Source organism: Macaca nemestrina, chromosome 15 (genome assembly GCF_043159975.1).
Source record: "Macaca nemestrina isolate mMacNem1 chromosome 15, mMacNem.hap1, whole genome shotgun sequence".
Lineage (NCBI taxonomy): Eukaryota > Metazoa > Chordata > Mammalia > Primates > Cercopithecidae > Macaca > Macaca nemestrina.
The window spans coordinates 42,368,354-42,380,619 of NC_092139.1; the positions used below are offsets into that span (position 1 = coordinate 42,368,354).

Sequence of the window (12,266 nt, forward strand, 5' to 3'; positions counted from 1 at the left end):
ACTGCTATGTTTTCTCCTAAAGGTTTTATAGTTTTAGCTCTTACATTTATACACTTGATCCAATTTGAGTTTAGTTCTGTATGTTATGAGGTAAGGATTCTTCTTCTTTTGTGTGTGTGTGGCTATCCAGTTGTCCCAACACTGTTGAAAAGACTGTTCTTTCACACTGAATTGTCTTGGCAATTGTTGAAAATCAGTTGACCATAAATTGAGGGTTTAGTTTGGAAATCTCAGTTCTATTTCCATTAATCTATATGTCTTTCTTTATGCCACTACCACATGGTCTTGATTACTGTAGCTTTGTTGTAAGTTTTGAGAAGTGTGATTCCTCCAACTTTGTTCTTATTTTTCAAGATTGCTTTGGCTATTTAAGGTTACTTACATTTCTGTATGAACTTTGGATCAGCTTGTCCCTTTTTTCCAAAAAAGCCTGGTGAGATTTTGATAAGAATTGTATCTTTAGGCCAATGGTGGGGAGTAGTGTCATCTTAGCAATACCAAGTCTTCTGTTCCATGAACATGAGATGTATTTCCATTTATTTGGATCTTCTTTAGTTTCTTTCAACAACATTTTGTAATTATTAGAGAATAAGTTTTGCACTCCTCTGTTTAATTTAAATTTATTTTTTTAGAAGAGCCTTTTAAAAACAGAATGTTTAGCTTTCTCAGCATTTGTGCCTTCAGCAAACATGTCAGAGGCAGCTGGCTTATATAAAAGAACAGTCTTCCAGCAATAAATTCTCATCAGGAGGCAGTCAGAATTAAAAGAGTGAGTTTTGATGCTATAATCCTGGATCTTCTACTTCCTAGCAATGGAAACTTGGGCAACTTAACTCTGTGCCATTTTACTATGTGAAATGGGTATTTTCTTTTTATTAAATAGTTATACCACAGAGATTTTTTTGTGAAGATTAAATGTTTAATATATATACAGTCCAAAAACCTGTAATTGGCACATGGTAAATAGTTAATAAACGTGCATCGTTGTTATTGTTACAATGCCCTATCTTTCCCCAAAGCACTACTACAGATTCTATTTGATATTGAGCCATTACCTTCTAGTGTGTTGAGGCAGAAGAAAGGCAAAGAATAACTGCTCCAGCTCTTAGACTCTGTTTTCCTACTATTGAGGAGCCTTTCTAAGAAAGCACCACTGTCTTCCTTGCTTATTGGGAATCTGGGGTTTGTTTTGTTGGTATTTTATAGCTGGCCAACTGGCTGGAAACTCCTCTGTTGAGATGTATCGCCAAGTGCTTCTGTCTGGTTGTCGCTGTGTGGAGCTGGACTGCTGGAAGGGACGAACTGCAGAAGAGGAACCTGTCATCACCCATGGCTTCACCATGACAACTGAAATATCTTTCAAGGTAAGGTTTATGAATGTTACTAAGAGAGGCAGCTGGGGACACCTGATTCCTTTTGGTTAAAGCCTTCTAAGGTAGAAAGTCCCAGTCATCACAATTAAGTCCAAAGGCTGTTAATCATCTTTGCAATTTCGGAGGCTAAAATTTGGCTGTTTATTCATGAATAATTGGCATCAGGTGAATTAATCCATGCTAACCAAATTCTAAGGAAACTGTCTTGTGAAAGGAATATCAATGTATTTGTCTTGTCCTCTTTAGCACTCTTACTCCTAATTTCTTGCATTTTATTTTTGTGAAATGTACATACTTAAAGAATACAGACAACTTATTTATATGCTTTAACTAATGGCTATAAAGTATGCATCCATGTAACTACCATCTAAATTGAGAAATAGAAACTTGGGTGTACCTGAAACACTTCCATGTATCCATTCCCATCAGAATGACCTGTTTACCCTCAGAGGTGACCACTGTCCTGACTATTACAGTGATCCCTACTTTGCACTTCTTTAGAGCACAAAGAACAAATTTATGTGCAGCCCTAAATGATGTAACTTCACCAATTTTTTTCACTTGTACATTGATTCACACTATAGTATACATTATTTTATGACTTGCTTTTTTCACTCCACATTGTTTAGAAAGTTCATTAATATTGTTTCAGGTAATTCTAGATATTTTGACTTTCTTTTCAGGATGATAATATTAATTACTACTGTTAATTATTAGATAAGATTCCATTCTGTGATGCTAGCTGTTGGAATGGTGATGCCAACCAGTCAAAGACCCCCGGGAACATACCTATGGTCAAGTTAGATTTGTTTGCTCATACAACAAAGGAGAACACATGTTGTGGGGAGCTGGGGTATCTCAGTAAAAGTGTATTAGAGAGGAGTTACAGAACTTGGGCTTATAGTAGGCGATTTGGGGGATGGTTCAAGGGAGAAGGGTTTTGCAATGGATTGGGTGCTGTCAGCAAGCAGGAACAATCCTATGAGAGGGTATCTTAGTAAATCCTATCTAGGAAGCAGGACTAAAGCTGTTATTGATAAAGATGCGTCAGTCATTCTTGTTAATGAGAAATGAGGTGCATTTGGTCTCTCTTCTTTTTCCAACTTTAGCTCTATTTTGCACCACAAAGGGCCTCACATTCATGTGTATGGACACCCAAGCCCAAATGTCTAAAGTCTGTCCACATCTCCTGCAAAGAGCCTTCCCCAGGGGGTTGGGGCAGTTGGAGTAGGGGAAATCTGGGGTCCTAGGTACTTGGAGAGTGACTGGAGAAAGAAGGTGTGGGCTTCAGGGAAAATGTTCTCTTGGCTGACTCAGGCTTTTTTACCCCTTTAAATGGGAATCAGAAGAGAAGGGCTAGAGGACAACCTCTTGCACTAGGTCCCAAGGCATAAGCCCTATTGCCTGGGATACCTGGGTCTCAGGGAAGTGTCACCAACTCTTATCTGAAGCAACCAAGGAAACAGACTCCAAGTATGTAAGTAACTAAGGTGAGTGGAGACAAGGCCGTTGAAAATGGGAGATTAGAGTACTGAGAAGCTAGAATATGGGATGAATATAATGTTGATATTGCCCAAGGTTAGTGAAAAAGCTTTGAATGAAGAAACTGTGAGCCACTTGCCAACTCTTTGCTGAATTAGGGTGGCTCAGTAGATGGCAGAAGTGAAGAAGAGGTAAAAACTCTTTTGGCTGCTTCATGGGAACTAGGATTTTTTTTTTTTTTTTCCAGAAGATTGAAAGGTAGTGTTTTAGAAGTAGCATTGAGAGCAAAAAGATCCCAAACCCAGCTTCTTACTGTGAAACACTTGAGATGTGAGAAAATACACAGTGATCACTGAAGACAGCAGCTAACAAGAAGCAAGATTTTCAAGGGACAGCCAAGTTTCTGTTTAAACAAAAGGATTTTTCTGATCGAAGTTGCTGTATTAGACAATAATAAAAATTTTTTCAGCAGTAATATCATTCACACCTAAAAATATGCATATTATGTTGTGCCTAAGGAATATGACTTTTCATGATTTCTTCAACTTAGCCTACAATGCAATAATTAGAGAAAATAGCACCCTTCATGTAAATTTTACAACAAAGTTGAATATGGGGTTGACGTTAATTCTGATTGAAATCTTTAAAAGTTGTGTCTGTTCCTGAAATTGAGCACGATTATGACCCTTGCATTTTCTTAAGTGGAAAATCAATGTTTTTTAAAATTCATTCCATAGTCCCGCTTCCTCCCTCTCAGACCTTGCTGTGGTCCTTTGTCAACTACCTAAGATGCAGTTTAACATAGTTGGGCTCTTTAAGAAAAAGTGGAGACAGGTGACCCTCGTGTGGAGCCAGTGCATCTTGGGCTCATCTGTCTGTTGATGGATGATGATGTTCCTGGAATGGCAGACAGCATGCCCTGATGGAGCTGAGAGCTGGTGGCACCACACACTGTCTGTCCGCCAGGAAGACCTGCCCCACTTCCCAGGCCACTGCCCTGTCTACCCTCCAGAGACATTGTGAGAAGCAATTGTTATTTTCTTAATAATTTGAAATCCTCCAAGTTCTCTGAGTTCCTTGGGGGAGAAGAAACAGCAAGCATATCCTAAGGCATATTTATTTTATGTGGAGCATTTGCTTCTTGGCCTCTGCCTGCCATTGAGTCAACTTGGAGTGACTCTCCTTGTGCACTTGATCATAGAAGTGGTTCTTCAATTACATCTGTAATCCCAGAGTCACAGGCTGATTGAATACATCTTCCTGGGCTCTGGAAGCAAGGCTTCTCAACCATGTCCACACACTTGCCAGCAGGTGAGAGGCTTAAAGACGAAATCTAGCCCAGAATGCTGCTTCCTCTCTCTGTCTGCTAGAGTTGGGAGTGGGGAGGTAACCAGGATGGCTAAAGAGAGGAGTGAATTCATCATCCCAGTTGGTTTTTCCAGCTGTTCCTCCTGCTAATGCCCATAGCAGGATAGACAGTTCTGGCTGAGATGTGGGTAGGTGACAGTGGGTGAGGATGGATGTGGGGAGTAGAAATGCCAACCTATTTTGCAGACAGATATACAGTAGCAAGGATGCTTTGCATCAGGACTGAGACTAGAGGAAGGCAAGTAAGTTACCTAGCAAGTAAAATTTAAGGGTGTCTTTGCTCTCAGGGCCGTGTAAGCACGGAGCTGGCACTAGAGAGTGAGTGTCTCTTTAAATTTTGCACTTAGTCGCTTCTCTTGCCTCATCCTAGTCCCAACCCTACTTGCATGATTATCAGCCTACAGTCTGCTTTCCCTGAACCCAGTGTGTAAGGTGACTTTGTAAGAAAGAGTAAGAAGAGAAACAGGGCACAAGGGCCTACATAATCTGCAATCCCCCCATTACCTTGTTTCTTACTGCTTTCCCCCTCACCCACTGGGCTCCAACTATACTGACCTTGCTGTTCCTTGGCTGTGCCAGGCTGGTCCCACCTCACAGCCTTTGCATAGGCTCTTCTCTCTGCCTGGAATGGTCTTCCCATAGGTATCTGCCTGGTTATTCCCTTGCCTCCTTGAAGCCTTCCTCAAATGTCGCCTTCTCAGTGAGGCCTCTTGGGAACGATCTATTTACTACTGTCACCAGCCACCACTCCCAATCCCCACGCTTTATAACCCTGACATGCCAACTTTTTAGTATTGTATTTTCCTAAGGCTCTTATCATATCACCTTCTAACAATCTGCCTAATTTGCTTAATTCCTATGTTCCTTGTCTATTGTCTCTTCTACTAATGCATAAGCTCCACAAAGACAGGGCTCTTTGTTCTGTTCCCTGATCTGTCCCAAGTTCTCTTCTTTGAGCAGAACCCGACATATAGTAGGTGCTCAATAAATGTTTTTGGATGAATTTTCCCTTCCCAAAGCAAGTAGATCAAATATAGCATAACCTCCATTTTTAGTCTTTCTTGCCTCTGCTCATCAGATAAGTGAATTTGTCTTTCTCCATCCTTCACATAATATGTTGGTAGAGGCAGGGAAAACATTCCCCCAACATTTGCCAGTTTTAGCTGCCCTGAACATTTGGGCCAGATATTCACAGTATAATGAGACTGTATTCTATAGCTCCACTGCATAGCACTGCAGCAAAATACACTGATTGCGGAGTTCATTTTTATGTCCCCCAGTGTATCTGCTTTCAGTGTGTGTGACCTGGAAAGCTTCTGTGTGATAGATCCCAAAAGCAAGAGATCCTATTGGCATTTGCTCCCTATTGACTGTATGGGTCAAAATAAAAAGTTATACTCTGGGAAAGGAGACATTCAGCCTCTTTATGAAGGGCTTTTTGTTTTGTAGTCTGGCTTTATTATTTGTCCCATGTATCTGTTTCTATGCCTCATCACATTAGTCTTCCTGGTGGCCTAGACATAGCAATTCACCACTTGGTTTTCATTCTGTCTTCTCCCATCCAATATCCTTTCTCCTTACGCTTGACACCACCCACCCACCTCTTTCCCTGAGTGATTTTTCTCCCTTTAGGCAGCTTCCTTTTAACCAGCAATTATACAAGATGGAAAACTGGATAATGTAATGAAATATATGAGGAAAATGTATTAAATTTGAGTAGGTTAAGTTGAGCATTTCTGAAAATAAAGTGTCATTCATTCCCTGAGAGAAACAATAATTTAGGATGCAATTTCACTGCTACCTAAATGCACATATAAAATGGATATCCAAATACACCTACTGTTGTCTGTCAAGGATAAAGGATTTCAAGGGCAGTTTGTCTCACTGGAGTTTAGTAATTGAACCATACGGTTTATAGATTATTGAATCTAGTGCTACAAGTCTCTCAAAAACAGTTTTGGCTTGATAAGGAACAATGGAGCATTACTGTACTTTCACATCCAATGTCTACCAATTATGGCAAGTATGAAAGAGTGAAACTTAAAAGCGATAACTGGTTTTCTCATTCTGACTGATCATGCACACCATACAAAATATTTCAAAGGCACAAAAGCATGAAAGTTCTCCAGTGGAACTTCTAAAGTTTTCAGTTGCTCTTAACTAAAAATTATTAGATGAAATTTAGTAATTCTTTTTTTTTTTTGGTTTAATAATTGCAAAAGGTTTCCTAAGCTGCTAGCTAAAGTTATGGTAGAGATGGGGAGAGGTGGACAGAGAGAGGAGGGAGAAGGATGGGTGAGAAAGAGAGAAAGGTGAACGCAGAAGGCAAGGATGCTCTCTGGAGCTGACTGACAGGGGTCCAGTACCAGCTCTTCCATTCAGTTGCTGCAAGACCTTGGAGAAGCTTCCTTCCCAGTGCAAGTTTCCTTTGTTACCAGCAAAATGGAGATGATAATAGTGTTTACCTCCTGGGGTGATTATAAGTAAGCATTCAGTAACTGTACTTAATACACAAATATTGCTTAAACTATGCATGGCATGCAGTGACTACTCTATAAATGTGAGCTTCTGATGTTATCATTGAAATGCATAAAAGTCAAATCTTATCTTTCTTTCTGTAAATATAATGGTTGTGTATTACCTGGGCATGGACTTATTAAGCCAGAGTGAAGGTGGGGGGCTGAATTAAGTTATCTGTAAGGCTGCCATGGTAGAAGCTGTGGGCATCCTCTACGCTCAACCCATGGCATCCACTTCACTTCCAGGAAGGTACCAGAAGCCCAAATTGTAGTAAACTAAACACAGCCCAGGCCTTGGTTAGGGGTCCAGTAGGAGCAGAGAAGGGAACAACAGATGAGCTTGGATGCTCCACTGCAAACATGAGTCCTAAGTCAAGCACACAAGATCAGAAGTACACAATGTCAGAGGCAGGACAAAGGGAAAAGCAGGGGAAGCAAGACAGGAAAATCTAGGAACCCCAGTGGCCCAGTTGTAGTTCAGACCACACTAGCATCCCCACTGTGGGAAGAGAGAATGAAACCCAGGGAGCTACGAAGATGGGGGTGCATGGACTCCCTACAATTCTAAGAGCAGGCCCAGAGAAGCACTCACATTTTATCAGCCTAAGATAAAGATATGAGAGAGATTTGACCTGAAGCTAAATACTCACTTCCTAAATTAGAGGAGGGGAAGAGGGGCTTACCCACCTTCAGATTTAACTCTCCTTGGCCTAAATACCAATGAGGCGAGCCCACAATCCACTTTCATTATTAAAGGTGGCTGGAGAAGTTCTCAAATAGACAACGAAGAGAGCCATCATCAGAAAAGTTAGCAAAGCTGGCCAGCACAGTCCTCATGCCTGTAATCCCAGCACTTTGGGAGGCTGAGGCAGGCAGATCAGTTGAGGTCAGAAGTTCAAAACCAGCCTGGCCAACATGGCAAAACCCCATCTCTACTAAAAATACAAAACATTAGCTGAGTGTGGTGGTACGTGCCTGTAGTCCCAGCTGCTTGGGAGCTAAGGCACAAGAATCGCCTGAACCAAGGAGGCAGAGGTTACAATGAACCGAGATCATGCTATGGCACTCCAGCCTGGGCAACAGAGCAAGACTTCATTTCAAGAAAAACAACAGGTAGCAAAGACTAACTACACTTTTATTTACATGTATATCTGAAGGACTTTAAAAAAAATTAAAGCTCAATGTTTATTGGAAATTTCAGCCATGAAGTTGTTAAAAAATTAACACCGCCGGGCGCGGTGGCTCAAGCCTGTAATCCCAGCACTTTGGGAGGCCGAGACGGGTGGATCATGAGGTCAGGAGATTGAGACCATCCTGGCTAACACGGTGAAACCCCATCTCTACTAAAAATATAAAAAATTAGCCGGGGCCGGGTGCGGTGGCTCAAGCCTGTAATCCCAGCACTTTGGGAGGCCGAGACGGGTGGATCACGAGGTCAGGAGATCGAGACCATCCTGGCTAACACAGTGAAACCCCGTCTCTACTAAAAAATACAAAAAAACTAGCCGGGCGAGGTGGCGGGCGCCTGTAGTCCCAGCTACTCGGGAGGCTGAGGCAGGAGAATGGCCTGAACCCGGGAGGCGGAGCTTGCAGTGAGCTGAGATCCGGCCACTGCACTCCAGCAAGGGGGACAGAGTGAGACTCCGTCTCAAAAAAAAAAAAAAAAAAAAAAATTAGCCAGGCGTGGTGGCGGCGCCTGTAGTCCCAGCTACTCGGGAGGCTGAGGCAGGAGAATGGCGGGAACCTGGGAGGCGGAGCTTGCAGTGAGCTGAGATCTGGCCACTGCACTCCAGCCCAGGCGACAGAGCGAGACTCCGTCTCAAAAAAAAAAAAAAAAAAAAAAAAAAATTAATCTGGCTATTGAGTATGAATCAACATTCAACCTTCTATAATACAAAATTACATTTACTTTGGTTACAATCAAGTTTTAAGCTTTGCTTAAGCCAATGATCAGACCAGTCCAAAGGTCAACAAATTATCTTCTGCAGGCCACATTTATCCTGCCATCTGCTTTTGTGAATTAAGCTTTGTTGGAACATAGCCACATCCAATTGTTTGCATATTATCTGTGGCTGCTTTGGGGCTATGCATTAGTCTGGACTGGCTCTCTTTCTAGAGAGACAGAGTTATTAAAAGGAACTGGCTCATGTGGTTATGGAGGTTGAGAAATTCCAAGATCTTCAGTTGACAAGCTGGAGACCCAGCTGACCTAATTGTACAATAGCAGTCCTGATCCAAAGGCGTAAGAATAAGGAGAGCCAATGGTGTAAGCTGCAGTACAAGTCCAAGTCTCAAGGTAGGAGAAGACCGATGTCCCAGCTCAAAAACACTCGAGCAGAAACAGCAAATTCTCTTTTACTCTGTCTTTTCTTTCTTTTTTTTTTTTTTCTCCGATTCAGGCTTCCAGTGGATTGAATGAGGCCCATCCACATTAGGGAGGGCAGGCTGCTTAACTCGGTCTACCAATGTAAATGTTGATCTCTTCCAGAAACCCCTCACAGAGACACCCAGAAGAATGTTTAACCAAATATCTGGGCACCCCATGACCCAGTCAAGTTGACACATAAAATTAATCATCACAAGCTTCAAAGGCAGAGTTGAATAGTTGCCATAGAAATAGAAGTTCTATGTCCAGCAAAGCCTAAAACACTACCTGGTCCTTTATGAAAAATGTGTGCTGATCTCTGAGCTAGTCAATAGAAGAATAAATGGGAACACAACTAGATAAATTCTGTTTCTCTTCTGTTACATATCAGGAGTTCATTCATTCATCTGAAAGTATTTTGTGAGCATCTAGAATATGCCTTAGCAGAACAGTGAAGAGAACAAGTTCTTACCTCAAGAAGTTTACACTGTCTAGTGAGGAAAGATAGATCAAAATAAACACAAAGATACAGTGCATAGAAACATGCCCTTTAAAACAATCTAAATCAGTGGGCAAGGAAAAGAGAGAGCTGAGTTATGCTGTCTGGATGGTGGAGGCAGGCCTTTGGTAAGGTGATGTTTAGGCACAGATGCTGTACTTACTCCCAAATCAATGCAATAAATCATGCGTTCATGTGAGTATTTTTGACTGAAGGAACACAGTGCAAAGATGGTGAGATGAAAGCATGCCTGATATATTCAAGGAAAAGCAACAAGATCAATGGACTGTATCCAGGTGACAGAGAGGGAGAGGAAAAGGAGATGAATTTAAAGAAATGGCAGGTGCCAGATCAAGTTAGGCTCTGTAGATGATGATAATGAATTTGGATTTCATTCCATGTGAAATGGGAAGTCATTGGAAAGTTTATTAAAAGGAGTGAAACTGTCTACTCATGTTTAGGAGCAATGACTCTGGCTATGGTGTGGAATACAGCGGCAAACACTAGAAGCCAGGAAAGCAGTAAAAAGACTCTGTCAGTCAGCTTCTCCTAGGTTTTTCTGCAATAAAAAGAAACCCCAGGATCACAGTGATTTACAGCCACAAAGGTTTACTTCTCACTCAGGTTAGATGTCAGCTGTGGCTCTGATTGCTATTGTTTGGAATTCATATTGAATGAACAACCCCCATCTATGATATCACTGGACTCATGGGAGAAGAGAAAGAGAAATGTCTGGACAACAACATGATGGATCTTCAAGACTCTACTCAGCAGCAGCACATGTCATTTTCACACCCAGGCCCTTGGCCAAAATAAAACACACGGCCAAGCCTATGGTCAACAGAGTGTGTAGATAGAATCCCCCCAAAGGAAGGGGGAAGCAAATAAGTGGCAATGATGATAAAATCTAACACAGCAGTGACTGCAGTGGTTTTTGTATTAGGATGATAGCAGTGGAGGTGCTGACACTTGACTGTACTCGGGATCTATTTTGGACAAGATTGCTGAGGAATTAAAAGACGTGAGAGAAGGAGAGGAGGCGAGAATGGCTCTACTGTATTTATCCTTTACCTGATACACTAGTGCCAAATTTATGAAATAAACAAAATCCAGCCCTTTTTTTCCCACACTTAGTATCCACATCCTTGATGACCTCTATTCTCAGTTCTTTTGAGGGCTTTGCTCTTAGTTGGCTGAGATTATTAGCTACATGAAAGTTACTGCAATGGTTGGGTATTAATAAACTCTAGAGTCAGACAAATCTTCCTGGGGTTTAATCCCTTCCTGGGATTCAATCCCTTCCTGGGATTCTCTTCTCTATGACTTAAGGTAAGTCAGTTAATATCTCTGCACCTTAGTTGAACTGAGAATATATAACCATGATGAGCTGAGTCCTTTGCCTTCTCTTGCTGCATCTTCACAACAGATCTGTGAAGTGAGGTTTATTGCCCCCACTTTATAGGTCAGCAAACCAATACACAGAGGCATTAAGTGATTTTCCCAAGGTCACACAGCTTGTAAATCTCAGAGGCAAGGATTCAAAAGTCTGTTTGAATCCAAAGCCTGTGCTCAAATAAATCAAATATAGCATTTAAAATCTGGATGTTGCTTACCTTTTATAGTGCTTGCTTTTTTTTTGACAGACTCAACTATCATAAAAGTTAAACTGATTATGTATGAAAGATAATCTGTGAGTTCATTTCTAAGAAACAGTAAAAGTGATTCTTCTCGCTCCATGCAGGCAAATCCTTCTTAGAGGATATATGCAAATATAGTACAGAATTAGAAAGCCTTATTTATACTCTAGGGCCAGGGAAATAGCTTTCAGGAGTGGATATAAAGAATGCTATACGTTGAATGGGGAAGGTAGAGATGATAGCAGAAAAGGCTCAGGCGTAAGGAATAGGAGTGGAAATACTTACTTAAAAGTAGAATATGAAAAAAATAAATATAACTAAAAACAAGTGTATGGGAATATGAAACCTCACTACTACTGAAAGTGATATAATTAAATAATAAATGAGACTGCACTTTACTACCATTTAAATAAGAAAAACATTTTTAAGAATAATGCCCCAAACTGGTGAATATGCATTGAAATCTGGTCCTGCATGCCTTATTCTGGGCAATCTAAAATGAAAAGCAATTTGAAGATACATGAGGGACTGTAAGAGTATTCATATTCTTAAATCAAGAATTCCCCTTCCGAGAATTCATTCCCAGAAAATCATTCAAGATATTAGGGAAAAAATGAAGATGTTCTTTGTAGAATTATTTGAATGACAACTCTGCAAATGTAGCTGTCCAACAGTTGGGGAATGTTTAAATCAATTTTGATACCTTTACTTTCTAGAATTTTGTACACATATTGAAACTTGTGGCACATACATTTTTAAAAATGCAGATTGAAAATTGAAGTACTGATACATGTTACAACATGGATGAACTTTGAAACCATGCTAAGTGAAAGATGGTCAGTACAAACAACCATATATTGTATGGTTACATTTATATGAAATAATTAAAATAGGCAAATCTATGAAGACATAAAGTAGATGAATGATTGCCTGGGACTAGGTGTGTGGGGTGGGATGCAGGAATGGGGAGTGGCTGCTAGTGGGTACATGGTTTCTTTTTGAGGCGATAAAAATGTTCTAACT

The 12,266-nt window shown here is 40.9% G+C and overlaps 1 protein-coding gene across 3 annotated transcripts in view; it reads left to right on the forward strand.

The window, feature by feature from the left end:
- LOC105481533 (phospholipase C beta 1) overlaps nucleotides 1-12,266 on the forward strand; it is a 748,575-nt gene that overhangs the window by 559,074 nt on the left and 177,235 nt on the right. For all 3 annotated transcript variants that reach the window (XM_011741183.3, XM_011741182.3, XM_071079653.1), the window contains one exon: nucleotides 1,207-1,364. In XM_011741183.3, the coding sequence (XP_011739485.1) occupies nucleotides 1,207-1,364 (158 nt within the window). The remainder of the gene's footprint in view (nucleotides 1-1,206; nucleotides 1,365-12,266) is intronic.